The sequence below is a fragment of the Staurois parvus genome, unplaced genomic scaffold (genome assembly GCF_062004578.1).
Source record: "Staurois parvus isolate SC_StPar_1 unplaced genomic scaffold, SC_StPar_1.0 ptg003597l, whole genome shotgun sequence".
In the NCBI taxonomy this organism is placed as follows: Eukaryota; Metazoa; Chordata; class Amphibia; order Anura; family Ranidae; genus Staurois; species Staurois parvus.
In genome coordinates, this window is record NW_028321393.1 from 1 (window position 1) to 19,428 (window position 19,428).

The 19,428-nt window shown below is 50.4% G+C and overlaps 1 protein-coding gene across 1 annotated transcript; it reads right to left on the reverse strand.

Moving 5' to 3' along the window:
- Nucleotides 1–1,402: 1,402 nt before the first annotated feature.
- On the reverse strand, nucleotides 1,403–17,082 carry CCDC12 (coiled-coil domain containing 12). Its single transcript, XM_089667802.1, has 7 exons — nucleotides 16,934–17,082; nucleotides 15,284–15,342; nucleotides 12,587–12,666; nucleotides 8,849–8,910; nucleotides 6,160–6,194; nucleotides 3,699–3,775; nucleotides 1,403–1,838 (listed from the first exon to the last, which is right to left on the reverse strand). Exons 1-7 carry the CDS (start codon nucleotides 17,009–17,011, stop codon nucleotides 1,759–1,761), a joined length of 471 nt encoding a protein of 156 aa, XP_089523928.1. The 5' UTR covers nucleotides 17,012–17,082; the 3' UTR covers nucleotides 1,403–1,758.
- Nucleotides 17,083–19,428: the final 2,346 nt, after the last annotated feature.

Here is a 19,428-nt window from a genome sequence, read left to right on the forward strand (position 1 = left end):
TCCATGTATAATACATAAGGGGGATATGATCTCCATGTATAATACATAAGGGGGGATATGATCTCCATGTATAATACATAAGGGGGATATGATCTCCATGTATAATACATAAGGGGGGATATGATCTCCATGTATAATACATAAGGGGGGGATATGATCTCCATGTATAATACATAAGGGGGGATATGATCACCATGTATAATACATAAGGGGGGATATGATCACCATGTATAATACATAAGGGGGGGATATGATCTCCATGTGTAATACATAAGGGGGGATATGATCTCCATGTATAATACATAAGGGGGGATATTATCTCCATGTATAATACATAAGGGGGGATATGATCTCCATATATAATACATAAGGGGGGGATATGATCTCCATGTATAATACATAAGGGGGGGGTATGATCTCCATGTATAATACATAAGGGGGGATATGATCTCCATGTATAATACATAAGGGGGGATATGATCTCCATGTATAATACATAAGGGGGGATATGATCTCCATGTATAATACATAAGGGGGGGATATGATCTCCATGTATAATACATAAGGGGGGATATGATCTCCATGTACAATACATAAGGGGGGATATGATCTCCATGTATAATACATAAGGGGGGGGGGTATGATCTCCATGTATAATACATAAGGGGGGGGGTATGATCTCCATGTATAATACATAAGGGAGGGTCCACAGGGGGGAGCCTTGGACCGCAAGGTGCCATTCCACTAACTTTTATACATAGGACCCCCCAATGGCTGATGGGATGTAGCATTTTAGAACATGTTCTCTTGAGGGAAATTTGTCTCGACTGTAAGAAAGTGAAATAGTCATTCTTATATCAGTGTACAGACCCGGGAACTCAGCACAGGGATGGTGGGAACCCCTCATAATGGGCACAGCGGGTATACAGACCCGGGAACTCAGCACAGGGATGGTGGGAACCCCTCATAATGGGCACAGAGGGCGTATAGACCCGGGAACTCGGCACAGAGATGGTGGGAACCCCTCATAATGGGCACAGAGGGCGTATAGACCCGGAAACTCAGCACAGGGATGGTGGGAACCCCTCATAATGGGCACAGCGGGCGTATAGACCCGGAAACTCAGCACAGGGATGGTGGGAACCCCTCATAATGGGCACAGCGGGCGTACAGACCCGGGAACTCAGCACAGGGATGGTGGGAACCCCTCGTAATGGGCACAGCGGGCGTACAGACCCGGGAACTCAGCACAGGGATGATGGGAGTATTAGAAATAATGGAATACAGATTATTAGTAGCGACAGACAGTACCCGCCCCCAAAGCCCCTGCCCCAATGGCCCGCCCCCAGAACCTTGCCACAATGGCCCCGCCCCCCAGAGCCGCACCCCCACACAGCAGACATTTTCTGTATTTTAGATTCTCTTTATTATAAAACGATATGAAAATAAAAAACAAAATATTCATCGATGAGACACAACGCTCAGTCCTCTTCACACTGACACCATACCTGCCCCTCCCCCACGTTGGGGGTCCCGGGGTCTCTGCCTGACACCAGTCCTGAATCTGAAAGTTCGGAGTCACAAAAGTTCTGTCAGGAAGAGAATGAAGTCCAGAATAAAGATGGCGCCGCTCCCCGCGCAGGTCTGAGTGCGCACAGGTGAGCACGGCGTTGGCTTTGCTGAGACGGGCTGCCCTTAGGTCCTCCCGGCTGACCCTTTGTCGCAGTGGGCGGGGCCTCGGGACGGATCAGGAAACTTCTAGTCGGAATCTTCATCCTCTTGCTTCGCTGACTCCACGGCCGTCGCCAGGTTCTCCTCCTGTCCCTTTAAACGCTCCCCTGTGGGGGGGGGGAGAATATTACTCACACAGAACACCGGGGAAACAGAAATGTTCATAGAAATAAATGCAGCCTTTACAATGCCAGATATTACCTAGTGAAAGTAGTAGTGACACCATCAGTGTGCTGTATGCAGCTTAGATGATGTATAGGAAGACAGCGTCAGGTGACCAATGACACCCCCAATACTCCAGCTAAAGTATCCTGTTCCTCCCGCTGACACCAATGATGGGGAACTATTCCTCCCACTGACACCAATGATGGGGCACTATTCCCCCCACTGACACCAATGATGGGCCACTATTCCTCCCACTGACACCAATGATGGGGCACTATTCCTCCCACTGACACCAATGATGGGGCACTATTCCTCCACTGACACCAATGATGGGGCACTATTCCTCCCACTGACACCAATGATGGGGCACTATTCCTCCCACTGACACCAATGATGGGTCACTATTCCTCCCACTGACACCAATGATGGGGCACCATTCCTCCCACTGACACCAATGATGGGTCACTATTCCTCCCACTGACACCAATGATGGGTCACTATTCCTCCCACTGACACCAATGATGGGACACTATTCCTCCCACTGACACCAATGATGGGACACTATTCCTCCCACTGATACCAATGATGGGGCACTATTCCTCCCACTGACACCAATGATGGGGCACTATTCCTCCCACTGATACTAATGACGGGGCACTATTCCTCCCACTGACACCAATGACGGGACACTATTCCTTCCACTGACACCAATGACGGGACACTATTCCTCCCACTGACACCAATGACGGGACACTATTCCTCCCACTGACACCGATGATGGGGCACTATTCCTCCCACTGATACCGATGATGGGGCACTATTCCTCCCACTGACACCAATGACGGGACACTATTCCTCCCACTGACACCACTGATGGGGCACTATTCCTCCCACTGACACCAATGATGGGGCACTATTCCTCCCACTGACACCAATGATGGGGCACTATTCCTCCCACTGATACCAATGATGGGGCACTATTCCTCCCACTGACACCAATGATGGGGCACTATTCCTCCCACTGACACCAATGATGGGGCGCTATTCCTCCCACTGACACCAATGATGGGGCACTATTCCTCCCACTGACACCAATGATGGGACACTATTCCTCCCACTGACACCAATGATGGGACACTATTCCTCCCACTGACACCAATGTGGGGCACTATTCCTCCCACTGACACCAATGTGGGGGGGGGGTTACTCTTAAGAGATGAAAAAATAAAAATAAAATTGTGTCTGAGTTCAAACATATATGGACCTAATTGTATACAGAAGTACAAACACGCGGTGGCGGCGCTCACACATCACACATGTTGCCGCACATGCCGGAGTGAGAGCAATATTAAACGTGATCGATCCGGGCACCGCAAACCAATAAACGTGATTGATCCGGGCACCGCAAACCAATAAACGTGATTTAATTAATTTTTAATATTCAGAACTCCCCCCCCCCCCCCCCCCATCCCCATGCTTTATTTTGTTGGGAAATCACTTCCAAAAACACCTCCCCTAGCGTTTCTGGCCACGCCCATCTTGAGAAAGAGCAGATGATCCATGTAGCGTTTACTTTCTGAAATCCATCTGCCCTTAGCTCAGGCATGCAGGCAAGGAGAGAGGGCGTGCTTAGCTCAGCAAACCCCCTCCTCCCCTCCTGAAGGCTCTTGCGATATGTGGACATCATCGTGGCCTAGGCCAGAAACCAGGAAGCAACTGAAACAATATATAAAAAGGATCAAACAAGTAAAGTTGATGCACCTTCACCCCGGGGGAATGTTGGGTGAATTTTTCAAACTCACTTATCAGCTCTGCGATGGCGCGCTGCGTCCTCTTCTCCAGTTTCTCCAACTTCTTAGCTACGTCCCTCTTCAGGTCCCTGTGGGGAGACAAGAATGGAGGCAGAAGGAGGACACTCAGTTTTCATGCATGGAGTTAGCGCACAGGAAGTCAGCTTTGCATTGGAAAAGTTTGTCATGGTGGGCGGGACTGATCGGGAGTCTCCTGGCCTATCAATCACAGTGTTATGTCATGGTGGGCGGGACTGATCAAGAGTCTTCTGGCCTATCAATCATAGAAATATGTCATGGTGGGCGGGACTGATCGGGAGTTCTCTGGCCTATCAACCATAGAGATATGTCATGGTGGGCGGGACTGATCAGGAGCCTCCTGGCCTATCAATTATAGAAATATGTCATGGTGGGCGGGACTGAACGGGAGTCTCCTGGCCTATCAATCACGTTATGTCATGGTGGGCGGGACTGACCGGGAGTCTTCTGGCCTATCAATCATAAAATTATGTCATGGTGGGCGGGACTGAACGGGAGTCTCCTGGCCTATCATTTACAGAATGTCATGGTGGGCGGGACTGAACGGGAGTCTCCTGGCCTATCATTTACAGAATGTCATGGTGGGCGGGACTGAATGGGAGTCTTCTGGCCTATCAATCATAGAATTATGTCATGGTGGGCGGGACTGATCGGGAGTCCTCTGGCCTATCAATCATAGAATTATGTCATGGTGGGCGGGACTGATCGGGAGTCTCCAGGCCTATCAATCATAGAGATGTCATGGTGGGTGGGACTGTTCAGGAGTCTCCAGGCCTATCAATCACTGTGTTATTACATGGGGGCGGGACTGAACAGGAACCGGTCAATTAAATTCCTCCATGTTAGTTGGGGGGACAAACAGAGAAGTTAAAAAAAAAATAAAAATCAGTCTATACATCAAATTATTCCACGATGACACCAATCAGCCATTATATTATGACCACCCACCTAGGACTGAGTAGGTCCCCCTTTTGCTGACCCGTCCAGGCATGGACTCCACTAGACCTCTGAAGGTACACGAGCCGGCAGCAGCAGATCCTTAAAGTCCTGTAAGTTGGGAGGTGGGTCCCTCCTTGGATCGGACTTGTGTTTCCAGCATATCATATAGATGTTCTATTGGATTGAGAGCTGGAGAAGTTGGAGGCCAAGTCAACCCCTTAAACCCGTGGCATTCCTCCATGAAGGGGTGGACTTGGTCACCAACAATACTGAAGCAGGCGGGACGTGTCAAGTGACTTCCACATGAATGGCGGAGCCAAGCGTCCCCAGCAGAACATCGCCCAAAGCCTCACACTTCCTCTGCCGGCTTACTTCTTCCCATAATCCATCCTGGTGCCACCTCTTCCCCAGGTAAGTGACGCCCACCCACCCACCCCACCTACCCACCCCACCTACCCACCATCCACATTGATGGAAAATCAAACGTCAATCAGACCAGACCACTCTCCTCCATGGCTTCGTGGTCCCGTTCTCACGTGCCCATTGTAGGAGTTCCTGGGTCAGCATGGACACCCTGACCGGTCTGCAGCTGCACAGCCCCATACACAGCCCCCCCCATACACGGCCCCCCCACACACGGCCCCCATACACGGCCCCCCCACACACTGCCCCCATACACGGCCCCCCCACACACTGCCCCCATACACGGCCCCCCCTATACAAAGCCCCCCCCCCCATACACGACCCTCCCCCATACACAGCCCCCATACACGGCCCCCCCCCCCCCATACACGGCCCCCCCACACACTGCCCCAAACACGGCCTTCCCCCCACACACTGCCCCCATACACGGCCCCCCACACACTGCCCCCATACACGGCCCCCCCCACACACTGCCCCCATACACGGCCCCCCCCACACACTGCCCCCATACACGGCCCCCCCCACACACTGCCCCCATACACGGCCCCCCCCACACATTGCCCCCATACACAGCTCCAAACACTGCCCCCATACACAGCCCCCCCCACACATTGCCCCCATACACAGCCCCCCCACACACATTGCCCCATACACAGCCCCCCCACACACATTGCCCCATACACAGCCCCCCCCACACATTGCCCCATACACAGCCCCCCCCCCACACACATTGCCCCATACACAGCCCCCCCCCCCACACACATTGCCCCATACACAGCCCCCCCCCCACACACATTGCCCCATACACAGCCCCCCCCACACACACATTGCCCCATACACAGCCCCCCCCACACACACACACTGCCCCCATACACAGCCCCCCCACACACTGCCCCCCCCCCCCACACACACACACACACATTTTTCTGCTTTCAACTTCCAGGATAACATGTTCACTTGCAGCTCATCATAGCCCCTCCCATTTTCAGACGCCATGGTGACTTTACCTATCAGTGGTCTTAATGTTATGGCTGATCTGTGTATTCTCTCATCAATCACCAGAACAACTTACCAGTCCGGTTTCCTTGGAGCCAAATTCGTCAGATCCTGAGGGGGGGGGGGAGAAAGAACAAGAAATCAAACATCTGATCCCCTCAACCTGTACACAGAGCTGTACTCCCCCCCCATGATCCCTCTACCTGTACTCCCCCCCATGATCCCCTCTACCTGTACTCCCCCCCATGATCCCCTCTACCTGTACTCCCCCCCATGATCCCCTCTACCTGTACTCCCCCCCATGATCCCCTCTACCTGTACTCCCCCCCATGATCCCCTCTACCTGTACTCCCCCCCCCATGATCCCCTCTACCTGTACTCCCCCCCCATGATCCCCTCTACCTGTACACAGAGCTGTACTTCATTCCCCCCCCTATGATCCCCTCTACTTGTACACAGAGCTGTGCTCCCCCCCCCCATGATCCCCTCTACCTGTACACAGAGCTGTACTCCCCCCATGATCCCCTCTACCTGTACACAGAGCTGTACTCTTCCCCCCCCCCCCCATGATCCCCTCTACCTGTACACAGAGCTGTACTCTTCCCCCCCCCCCCATGATCCCCTCTACCTGTACACAGAGCTGTACTCTCCCCCCCCCCCATGATCCCCTCTACCTGTACACAGAGCTGTGCTCCCCCCCCCCCCCATGATCCCCTCTACCTGTACACAGAGCTGTACTCCCACCCCCCCCCCATGATCCCCTCTACCTGTACACAGAGCTGTACTCCACCCCCCATGATCCCCTCTACCTGTACACAGAGCTGTACTCCACCCCCATGATCCCCTCTACCTGTACACAGAGCTGTACTCCCCCCCCCCCCCCCCCATGATCCCCTCTACCTGTACACAGAGCTGTACTCCCCCCCCCCCCCCCATGATCCCCTCTACCTGTACACAGAGCTGTACTCCCCCCCCCCCCCCCATGATCCCCTCTACCTGTACACAGAGCTGTACTCCCCCCCCCCCCCCCCATGATCCCCTCTACCTGTACACAGAGCTGTACTCCCCCCCCCCCCCCCATGATCCCCTCTACCTGTACACAGAGCTGTACTCCCCCCCCCCCCCCCCCATGATCCCCTCTACCTGTACACAGAGCTGTACTCCCCCCCCCCCCCCCCCCCCATGATCCCCTCTACCTGTACACAGAGCTGTACTCCCCCCCCCCCCCCCCCCCATGATCCCCTCTACCTGTACACAGAGCTGTACTCCCCCCCCCCCCCCCCCATGATCCCCTCTACCTGAACACAGAGCTGTACTCCCCCCCCCCCCCCCCATGATCCCCTCTACCTGTACACAGAGCTGTACTCCCCCCCCCCCCCCCATGATCCCCTCTACCTGTACACAGAGCTGTACTCCCCCCCCCCCCCATGATCCCCTCTACCTGTACACAGAGCTGTACTCCCCCCCCCCCCCCCCATGATCCCCTCTACCTGTACACAGAGCTGTACTCCCCCCCCCCCCCCATGATCCCCTCTACCTGAACACAGAGCTGTACTCCCCCCCCCCCCCCCCCCCATGATCCCCTCTACCTGTACACAGAGCTGTACTCGGATTCCTTTTACACCCATAAAGGTTGAAAAATCAATCATTTCTCCTTCTCTCTGGCTGCAGTCTTGCAGCCATTGAGAACTACTGTGAGAGCTGTGATCGGTCACAGCTTGTCATATGGTACAAGGCTGTTGTGAATGGCCCTGTACCATGTGATCTCGGTGATCATTCACAGATTTCCCACGTAGTAAGAAATGTCAGAAATGACATCTCACTTACTACTCTGCATGTGGTCACTGATTGGCCACACAGAGGTCCCGTATGACGATCGGTGTTCCACTGTGTCCGGAGGATAGAGGGGGCACCGGATCGCAGTGCTGCGCGCTCCCAGGGAGTGCGCACAAGCAGGGGGCGGGGAGGCCGTTTATATACATGGGCTGGACGGGAGGTGGTTAAAGGGTACACATCTGTGGCTTTTTAAATTGCGTGTCAGTGTATAAATAGTCGATGAGTTTGTTCGCTCTCACGTGGATGCACTGAGCAGGCTAGACACTGAGCCATGGGGAGCAGAAAAGAACTGTCAAAAGAACTGCGTAACAAGGCGATGGAACTTTATAAAGATGAGAAAGAACATAACAAGAATCCAAAGCCTTGAAGAATCCAATCAGTGCTGTTCACCCATTTATTACGAGGTGGAAAATTCGGGGATCTCTTGCTACCAAGCCAGGAAATCTTTCAGCCACAACTGATCGGGATATAAAGAAAAACTCCCACCAGGTAACCTCAGGAGAAATACAGGCCGCTCTGGGAAAAAATGGTGTGATTGTCTCACAATATGACAATACTAGGAACAAAAATGAGCTGCATGGTCGAGTTGCAAGAAAGAAGCCTTTACTGCGCCAATGGCATAAAAAAGCCCGGTTACAAGACGGCGACAACACCTCACCGGGCTTTTTTGTGGCATCCCTTGTGATAGCATGGGCCATGACAGGTCCTCTTTACGGATTGATCTGGGGTCTACTAGACCTCAAATCTCTCCTCTGGCCTCCAACGCAGCTGATCAGACCCAGATCGGTCCGATTGGCTGCTTCCTGGTACCGAAACGGGAAGTAACAAAATCTTCGTCGTTTGTGACGTCACGCGGTGGGAGGGGCGACGTCTGTTCCTCTCTCTTTGTGCCTAGATCTGTATACGGCTCCCATATTTCGGTTACTTACAACTTCCTCTATGATCGGCTCCGGCTTGGCAGCTTCCAGTTGCTCTTTCACCTTTTCCTCCACTAGATGGCGCAACAAGACAAGGGAAAAAAAAAAGTTACCTCTATAGCAGATTGGCTGGGCGACCCTATTAGGTTAGTTTACACTTTGCATTTTGATGGAGATAACAAAACAAAAAAAGAAGAGGAAGAAGAAGAGGAAGAAGAAGAGGGAAGAAGAAGAGGGAAGAAGAAGAGGGAAGAAGAAGAGGGAAGAAGAAGAGGGAAGAAGAAGAGGGAAGAAGAAGAAGAGGGAAGAAGAAAGAAGGAAGGAAGGAAGAAGAAAGAAGGAAGGAAGGAAGAAGAAGGAAGGAAGGAAGGAAGGAAGGAAGAAGAAGGAAGGAATGAAGGAAGGAAGAAGAAGGAAGGAAGGAAGGAAGGAAGAAGGAAGAAGGAAGGAAGAAGGAAGAAGAAGGAAGAAGAAGGAAAGAAGAAGAAGAAGAAGAAGGAAGAAGGAAGAAGAAGAAGAAGGAGGAAGAAGAAGAAGAAGGAGGAAGAAGAAGAAGGAAGAAGGAAGAAGGAGGAAGAAGGAAGAAGGAGGAAGAAGGAAGAAGGAAGAAGGAAGGAAGGAGGAAGAAGAAGAAGGAAGAAGAAGAAGGAAGAAGAAGAAGAAGAAGGAAGAAGAAGGAAGAAGAAGAAGGAAGAAAGAAGAAGAAGAAAGAAGAAGAAGAAAGAAGAAGAAGAAAGAAGAAGAAGAAAGAAGAAGAAGAAAGAAGAAGAAGAAAGAAGAAGAAAGAAGAAGGTGGAGCCACTTTTTTTTTACCACCCCCAATTTAAACTGCAAAGGCAGACAGATGGGGATGCATACATGCCGCAGCACTCAGAAATGATCCCCTGGTTATGTTCGGTGGGCAGTATCGCCATCCAATGTGACAATCATGTGAACAGGGCTGTGACGCCACTGCGAGGTAGTTGGGGCGCAACATTCCCATTTGGAAAGCTTGTTTGGATGTAAAAAAAAAAACAAAAAAAAAACAAAAACAAAAAAAAAAACCAAAATAAACCCCCCACCCCCCAAAAAACCCCCCCCAAAAAAAACAACAACAAACACACAGGTTTCCAGGAGGTGGCGGTATCACCTCCTGAATGCCTGTCAGCTATGACCGCGCTGCTTTGAAAAGCGATCCACCGAGGTTTACTTTTTACAAGGTGACGCTGGTGTAAATGAGCCCTTGGAGTGCAGGAAAATGGGCAACTGGGGGCGGCTGTAGTCTGTTGGTTCCTGATCATGTGATCATAGTAATCATGTGACATGTTAATTTAATAATACACTGTAAAAAAAAAAAAAAAATTATATATATTTTTTTTTTTTTTACAGTGTATTATTAATTTGTTAACATGTCACATGATCAGGAACCAACAGACTACAGCCGCCCCCAGATGCCCCTTTTCCTGCACTCCAATATATATATATATACACACACCGTATTTTGCGCTCCACAAGACGCACTTTTTTCCCTCCAAAAAAAAGGTGGGAAAATGTCAGTGCGTCTTACGGAGTGAATATGCAGCGGCCGGTCCGGTGTTTCCTCCACCGTATCAGAATACCGGGCCGGCCGCTCAGCTCTTCTCTGCAGCAGAACCTGTTCCTGGGGTCCAGCGCTGTGCAGTCTCCCCGCGCCGCCATCTTTAGTGTGAGCTCTCGGCTGTGACAGCCGGATGCCCATGACAGGTCCCAGAAGACGCAGGACCAATCGCAAAGCGCAGCGCTTCTCGTGTATGGGCACCCGGCTGTCACAGCTGAGAGATCACACTAAAAGAGAGGGAAGTGGAAGTGGGAGCGGGTACCTGGTCATCCCCTGTACTGTGTCCGCAGTCTCTGGTCATCTCCTGTACTATGTCCGCAGTCTCTGGTCATCCCCTGTACTGTGTCCGCAGTCTCTGGTCATCTCCTGTACTATGTCCGCAGTCTCTGGTCATCCCTGTACTGTGTCCGCAGTCTCTGGTCATCTCCTGTACTGTGTCCGCAGTCTCTGGTCATCTCCTGTACTCTGTCCGCAGTCTCCGGTCATCCCCTGTACTGTGTCCGCAGTCTCTGGTCATCTCCTGTACTATGTCCGCAGTCTCTGGTCATCCCCTGTACTATGTCCGCAGTCTCTGGTCATCTCCTGTACTGTGTCCACAGTCTCTGGTCATCTCCTGTACTGTGTCCGCAGTCTCTGGTCATCTCCTGTACTATGTCCGCAGTCTCTGGTCATCTCCTGTACTGTGTCTGCAGTCTCTGGTCATCTCCTGTACCGTGTCCGCAGTCTCTGGTCATCTCCTGTACCGTGTCCGCAGTCTCTGGTCATCTCCTGTACTGTGTCCGCAGTCTCTGGTCATCTCCTGTACTGTGTCCGCAGTCTCTGGTCATCTCCTGTACTATGTCTGCAGTCTCTGGTCATCTCCTGTACTGTGTCCTCAGTCTCTGGTCATCTCCTGTACTGTGTCCGCAGTCTCTGGTCATCTCCTGTACTGTGTCTGCAGTCTCTGGTCATCCCCTGTACTATGTCTGCAGTCTCTGGTCATCTCCTGTACTGTGTCCGCAGTCTCTGGTCATCTCCTGTACCGTGTCCGCAGTCTCTGGTCATCTCCTGTACCGTGTGCGCAGTCTCTGGTCATCTCCTGTACCGTGTCTGCAGTCTCTGGTCATCCCCTGTACTATGTCCGCAGTCTCTGGTCATCCCCTGTACTATGTCCGCAGTCTCTGGTCATCTCCTGTACTGTGTCTGCAGTCTCTGGTCATCTCCTGTACTGTGTGCGCAGTCTCTGGTCATCTCCTGTACTGTGTCTGCAGTCTCTGGTCATCTCCTGTACTGTGTCCGCAGTCTCTGGTCATCTCCTGTACTATGTCCGCAGTCTCTGGTCATCTCCTGTACTATGTCCGCAGTCTCTGGTCATCTCCTGTACTGTGTCTGCAGTCTCTGGTCATCTCCTGTACTGTGTGCGCAGTCTCTGGTCATCTCCTGTACTGTGTCCGCAGTCTCTGGTCATCTCCTGTACTATGTCTGCAGTCTCTGGTCATCTCCTGTACTATGTCTGCAGTCTCTGGTCATCTCCTGTACTGTGTGCGCAGTCTCTGGTCATCTCCTGTACTGTGTCCGCAGTCTCTGGTCATCTCCTGTACTGTGTCCGCAGTCTCTGGTCATCTCCTGTACTGTGTCCGCAGTCTCTGGTCATCTCCTGTACTATGTCCGCAGTCTCTGGTCATCTCCTGTACTATGTCCGCAGTCTCTGGTCATCTCCTGTACTGTGTCTGCAGTCTCTGGTCATCTCCTGTACTGTGTCCGCAGTCTCTGGTCATCTCCTGTACTATGTCCGCAGTCTCTGGTCATCTCCTGTACTATGTCCGCAGTCTCTGGTCATCTCCTGTACTGTGTCTGCAGTCTCTGGTCATCTCCTGTACTGTGTCCGCAGTCTCTGGTCATCTCCTGTACTGTGTCCGCAGTCCATTGGTTCAGAATATTTTTTTTCTTGTTTTCTGACTCTAAAACCTAGGTGCGTCTTATGGAGCAAACAATACGGTATATATATATATTATACATCATGTGACATGTTAAATTAATAATACATTGTAAAAAATTAACTAAAATATACATATATATATATACTGTGTGGGGGTGTCGGGTGTGTAGAGGGTGAGGTGTAGTAGCAGTGACCGGTATAGGCGGCACATACAGTCCCTCCCCCCCCCCCCCCCCCCCAAGACTCCGATCTGTACCTGGGACGGGTTTGGCGGGAGGTACTTGTCGCTCCTTCAGCACCTCGTCCTGCGGGGTGTAGTTCCTCAGCTTCAGGTCCCTAAAAAAAAAAAAACAAAACACAGAAAGTGAGATGCTGCAAACTTTCACTAGGGGGCGGGGGCTGTGGGCCGGGAGCGTTTCACTAGGGGGCGGGGGCTGTGGGCCGGGAGCGTTTCACTAGGGGGCGGGGGCTGGGAGCGTTTCACTAGGGGGCGGGGGCTGGGAGCGTTTCACTAGGGGGCGGGGGCTGGGAGCGTTTCACTAGGGGGCGGGGGCTGGGAGCGTTTCACTAGGGAGCGGGGGCTGGGAGCGTTTCACTAGGGGGCGGGGGCTGTGGGCCGGGAGCGTTTCACTAGGGGGCGGGGGCTGTGGGCCGGGAGCGTTTCACTAGGGGGCGGGGGCTGTGGGCCGGGAGCGTTTCACTAGGGGGCGGGGGCTGTGGGCCGGGAGCGTTTCACTAGGGGGCGGGGGCTGTGTGCCGGGAGCGTTTCACTAGGGGGCGGGGGCTGTGTGCCGGGAGCGTAGTAAACAAAACTGTCCTCCTTCTCCGTTGGAGATGCTCGGCAATCACCGGGCGCTGGCGGGGAATCGGGACGTGGTGATTGACAGCCACGAATGGCGGCGTGGGTAGGGCACTGGAGCAGCTCACATGCACCCCCTACCCGGGGATACAAAATCACGTATACACACACACCCCCCCTACACACACACCCCCCCTACACACACACACCCCCTACACACACACACACACACACACGATTTTGCGCACCCGACACCATGTAGCTGTATATCTCCTATACGGCGGTGGGGAGGCGGCTAATTTACACGGATTGGGATTGTTTTTCAGCAAAGACACGAAGCAGAATACATCTTGGCGTAAACTTTGGATAAAATTATTATTTTTTTTTTTACTGGACGTTTAATAACAAAAAGTCAAAAACAGTTTTTTTCTCAAAATTGTCGATTTTTTTTATTGCGCAAAAAAACGCACAGGCGATCACTAACCGCGCATGTGTGCCTCCGGGGGTGCGCAGAACGGCGATCGGCGGTGCGCTGTATCCCAGGGACACAAAGGATCACTGATCAGTGGAAACAGCTGAGAGATGTCGGCTGTCATGTGATCAGATGCGTCCAATCACAGCGAGTGCATGTAAACAGGGAAATGCCGGCTATCGGCTGTCCTCTCCTCCCGCTGACGGCTCGTGAGGCCCGGTAATCACATTCCTCAGAGGGGACATCACACCGATCATCAGTGCAGCCCCATCAGTGCCACCTGTCAGTGCCATATATGAATGCTGCCTCGTCAGTGCCCGTCCGTGCCCATCAGTGCCGCCTCGTCAGTGCCCATCCGTGCTGCCTCGTCAGTGCCCATCCGTGCCCATCAGTGCTGCCCGTCTGTGCCCATCAGTGCTGCCTTGTCACTGCCCATCTGTGCCCATCAGTGCCGCCTCGTCAGTGCCCATCCGTGCCCATCAGTGCTGCCCGTCTGTGCCCATCAGTGCTGCCTTGTCACTGCCCATCTGTGCCCATCCGTGCTGCCTCGTCACTGCCCATCAGTGCTGCCTCGTCACTGCCCATCAGTGCTGCCTCGTCACTGCCCATCAGTGCTGCCTCGTCACTGCCCATCAGTGCTGCCTCGTCACTGCCCATCAGTGCTGCCTCGTCACTGCCCATCCGTGCCCATCAGTGCTGCCTCGTCACTGCCCATCCGTGCTGCCTCGTCACTGCCCATCCGTGCCGCCTCGTCAGTGCCCATCCGTGCCGCCTCGTCAGTGCCCGTCAGTGCGCACCAGTGCCGCCTCGTCAGTGCCTGTCAGTGCTGCCTCGTCAGTGCCCATCAGTGCCGCCTCGTCAGTGCCCATCACTGCCCATCAGTGCTGCCTCGTCAGTGCCCGTCACTGCCCATCAGTGCCGCCTCGTCAGTGCCCATCACTGCCCATCAGTGCTGCCTCGTCAGTGCCCATCCGTGCCCATCAGTGCCACCTCGTCAGTGCCCATCCATGCTGCCTCGTCAGTGCCCATCCGTGCCCATCAGTGCTGCCCGTCTGTGCCCATCAGTGCTGCCTTGTCACTGCCCATCTGTGCCCATCAGTGCCGCCTCGTCACTGCCCATCAGTGCTGCCTCGTCACTGCCCATCAGTGCTGCCTCGTCACTGCCCATCCGTGCCCATCAGTGCTGCCTCGTCAGTGCCCATCCGTGCCGCCTCGTCAGTGCCCATCCGTGCCGCCTCGTCAGTGCCCATCCGTGCCGCCTCGTCAGTGCCCATCCGTGCGCACCAGTGCCGCCTCGTCAGTGCCCGTCAGTGCTGCCTCGTCAGTGCCCATCAGTGCTGCCTCGTCAGTGCCCGTCAGTGGGGTTTTTTTATTACCACACCAAACCTGCACCAAAAAAATACAGCAAGCAGGATTTTAAAAAACCACGTCCTCCAATCAGAGAACACTTCGCCTTCGCTGAGAGGATGCCAATCATGGCCTGAATGGCGCCGGGCTACAGGGATGCCGGGGCTGCTGTGCTTCTCATGTGATTCCAGCAGAGGCAGACACGCCCACTGTGCCCCAAGACACGCCCACTGTGCCCCAAGCCACGCCCACTGTGCCCCAAGAAGGCCTATCTCTGTACCCACAGCACAGCGGCAGGTGAGAATCAGCATCGGCCTTTTGTGTGTGACACTGACCTGTGTGGCTCCTCCTCATTTCCGGGGAGAGCTCCGCCCTCTCCGCCATCCTCTCTGACCTGGAAGACAAAACACAGGCGGGTCACTTTCCCTGCAAGACACCCCCACCGTCTACTGTGTCCACAACAGCCAATCACATCCCAGTCTGAGTCACTGCTCCTCCCACACAGCTGTGAAGAGGATCTGCCCCCCCAGCAGTGTATGTACCCCCATCATTGTCTATAGATCCCCATCTATAAAGAGGACCTGTCCCCCCAGCAGTGTATGTACCCCCATCATTGTCTATAGATCCCCATCTATAAAGAGGACCTGTCCCCCTCCAGCAGTGTATGTACCCCCATCATTGTCTATAGATCCCCATCTATAAAGAGAACCTGTCCCCCCCTAGCAGTGTATGTACCCCCATCATTGTCCATAGATCCCCGTCTATAAAGAGGACCTGCCCCCCCCAGCAGTGTATGTACCCCATCATTGTCTATAGATCCCTGTCTATAAAGAGGACCTTCCCCCCCAGCAGTGTATGTACCCCCATCATTGTCCATAGATCCCCATCTATAAAGAGAACCTGTCCCCCCCTAGCAGTGTATGTACCCCCATCATTGTCTATAGATCCCCATCTATAAAGGGGACCTGTCCCCCTCCAGCAGTGTATGTACCCCCATCATTGTCTATAGATCCCCATCTATAAAGGGGACCTGTCCCCCTCCAGCAGTGTATGTACCCCCATCATTGTCTATAGATCCCCATCTATAAAGGGGACCTGTCCCCCTCCAGCAGTGTATGTACCCCCATCATTGTCTATAGATCCCCATCTATAAAGAGAACCTTCCCCCCTAGCAGTGTATGTACCCCCATCATTGTCTATAGATCCCCAGCTATAAAGAGGACCTGTCCCCCCAGCAGTGTATGTACTCCCATCATTGTCTATAGATCCCCATCTATAAAGAGGACCTGTCCCCCTCCAGCAGTGTATGTACCCCCATCATTGTCTATAGATCCCCATCTATAAAGAGGACCTGTCCCCTCCAGCAGTGTATGTACCCCCATCATTGTCTATAGATCCCCGTCTATAAAGAGGACCTGTCCCCCTCCAGCAGTGTATGTACCCCCATCATTGTCTATAGATCCCCGTCTATAAAGAGGACCTGTCTCCCCCAGCAGTGTATGTACCCCCATCATTGTCTATAGATCCCCATCTATAAAGAGGACCTGTCCCCCTCCTAGCAGTGTATGTACCCCCATCATTGTCTATAGATCCCCATCTATAAAGAGGACCTGTCCCCCCTAGCAGTGTATGTACCCCCATCATTGTCTATAGATCCCCATCTATAAAGAGGACCTGTCCCCCCAGCAGTGTATGTACCCCCATCATTGTCTATAGATCCCCATCTATAAAGAGGACCTTCCCCCCTAGCAGTGTATGTACCCCCATCATTGTCTATAGATCCCCATCTATAAAGAGGACCTTCCCCCTCCAGCAGTGTATGTACCCCCATCATTGTCTATAGATCCCATCTATAGAGGACCTGCCCCCCTCCAGCAGTGTATGTACCCCCATCATTGTCTATAGATCCCCATCTATAACGAGGACCTTCCCCCCCAGCAGTGATTGTGAGGTGAATGTAGACATCCCCCTCTCCTCCTCCTCACCCTCTTCTTCCTCAGCTGCAGTAGCCTCTCCTTCCTCTTCAGGGCTTCCTCCTCCAGCCTCCCCACATTGCCGTCCATCTTCCCACAATCCACCACGTTCCGCCTCCGCCAATCAGTGGCTACCGCCGCCACATACGTCACCAGTCCCGATAGCAGAGAGAAGAGGGGAAAGATCGCCGAGCGCATCGATCAGAGATCAGCCAATCGGCGCTGACGCTCTCCAATGACGTCACCGAGAGTGGACCGCCGCAAGAGAACAAGAGGAGGAGTTCAGCCAATCAGAGCTTACGCCCCTCGCGACGTCACTTAGAGCGAAACGCCATGGGAGGACAGCAGGAGATCAGCCAATCAGGGCGCAGCTGGGGGTCCCCATTCATTGGAGAGGGACAGGCGGAGTTTCCTGTTGTCAGGACAGTGTGGGATGTGGGGGCTCCGCACAGAGACTGACACCGAGTGACAACGCTTGGTTGTAGTTTTATGTACTCTAAGGGAGGGGTTTCTGCTCTTTGTGTCCCTATTGGAGAGATTTCCCTTCACCTCCTGTCCCAGAGCCACAACCGGAAGTGAGAGGAGATCCCTACAAAGTGACTAGTGTCCCCATTGGAAGATTTCCCTTCTATTCCTGGTCCGGTGACAACACAAAATTTGAGATTTACTTTTAATTTCACCTTTAATGATAACGGTGAGCTGGACAAATAGAGAGCGTGGGTCTCCTGAATGGGGAGCAGTAAAAACTGACCGGGGTTCTAATACCTCTTCACCCAAAGAGTAAAAAAAAAAAAATCCTTTAATTATACTTTGACATATAAAAAAAAAAAGAGGTCCCATCAACATACACAGATACCAGCATAACCCCAAAATACACCCGGAAAGGAAAAACACTTTTATTTTTTATTTTAATATATTTTTTTTATAGTGGGGGGTTTAATTATTATTTATTTTGTTGTATCATTTTATTTTTAGCATTATTTTATTATTTTATGTTTTATTATGTATTTATTTTATTAATTTTCTTATTGTATTATTTAATGTTGATTTGTTATTTATGTATTTAATTATTTTATGGTATTATTTTACGTCATTTATTTTTATATTTTTTTCATCTATTTTTAATTTTTATTGGTTTTTTTATTTACTGTTTTAGGTTAGTTTCGGTTTTATTTATTTTTTATTGTATTATTTTATTTGATATTATTATTTTATTAAATTTTTTTGCATTTTATTTTTTATCTTATTTTATTGCATTATTTGATGTTATGTTATTTTTTTATTTAATTTTAATTTTTTTTTGTTTTATTTACTGTTTTAGGTTAGTATAGGTTTTATTTTTTTTATTGTATTATTTTATTTGATATTATTATTTTAATTTTTTTATTGTATTTTATGGTTTTTTATCCTATTATTAATTTTATTTATTGCATTATTTGATGTTATGTTATTTTTTTATTTAATTTTAATTTTTTTTTGTTTTATTTACTGTTTTAGGTTAGTATAGGTTTTATTTTTTTATTGTATTATTTTATTTGATATTATTATTTTAATTTTTTTATTGTATTTTATGGTTTTTTATCCTATTATTAATTTTATTTATTGCATTATTTGATGTTATGTTATTTTTTTATTTAATTTTAATTTTTTTTTGTTTTATTTACTGTTTTAGGTTAGTATAGGTTTTATTTTTTTATTGTATTATTTTATTTGATATTATTATTTTAATTTTTTTATTGTATTTTATGGTTTTTTATCCTATTATTAATTTTATTTATTGCATTATTTGATGTTATGTTATTTTTTTATTTTAATGCATTATTATTTTATGGTATATTATTTGTTTTAATATATATATATTAGTATTATTTTATGTTGTTTATTTTATTGTATTATTTATTTATTTTTTTTTATTGTATGATTTAATGGTATTTTATGATTCATTTTTTGTATTCTGTTTTATGTATACTTTATATTTTAGCATTTTTTTTATTATGCTATGTTATATTATTTATTGATATATATATGAAACAAGCGCTTTGGCTCGAGACAAAACATGCGTCTGCTAACTGTGTTTGGGGCGCCATTAACAATTAATCGCACCGCAATCCCATCTCATGTTTTCAGTGCGTTTTTGAACTGGGCGCCGTATATTTCTTTTTGTGATGCGTTCAGGCTGCAATTTGTTTTATGTCAAACGGTATTTCAGACGCAAATTTTTTTGTGAAAAATACACTTTAATGAATTTTAATGCACAAAAGCACAATATAGTAACAAATTCTTTGCTAAAATATAAAAGATGATGTTGCGCCGAGTAAATAGATACCAAACATGTCACGCTGAAAAATTGCGCACGCTCGAGAAATGGCGACAAACTGCGGTACTTAAACACCTCCATAGGAGACACTTTAGTAGCCTTCCAGTCCGGACGCTCCCCCCCCCCCCTTCCAGTTCGGACGCTCCCCCCCCCCCCCTTCCAGTCCGGACGCTTCCCCCCCCCCCCTTCC

Bases quoted from the DNA above. Each gene is read 5' to 3' on its own strand.
- CCDC12 (XM_089667802.1), bottom strand. From the start codon at position 17,011: ATGGACGGCAATGTGGGGAGGCTGGAGGAGGAAGCCCTGAAGAGGAAG. The intron at 15,343-16,933 runs GTGAGGAGGAGG...TTTGTCTTCCAG, and splicing joins TGCAGCTGAGGAAGAAGAGG to GTCAGAGAGGATGGCGGAGA. The intron at 12,667-15,283 runs GTCAGTGTCACA...TTTTTTTTTTAG, and splicing joins AATGAGGAGGAGCCACACAG to GGACCTGAAGCTGAGGAACT.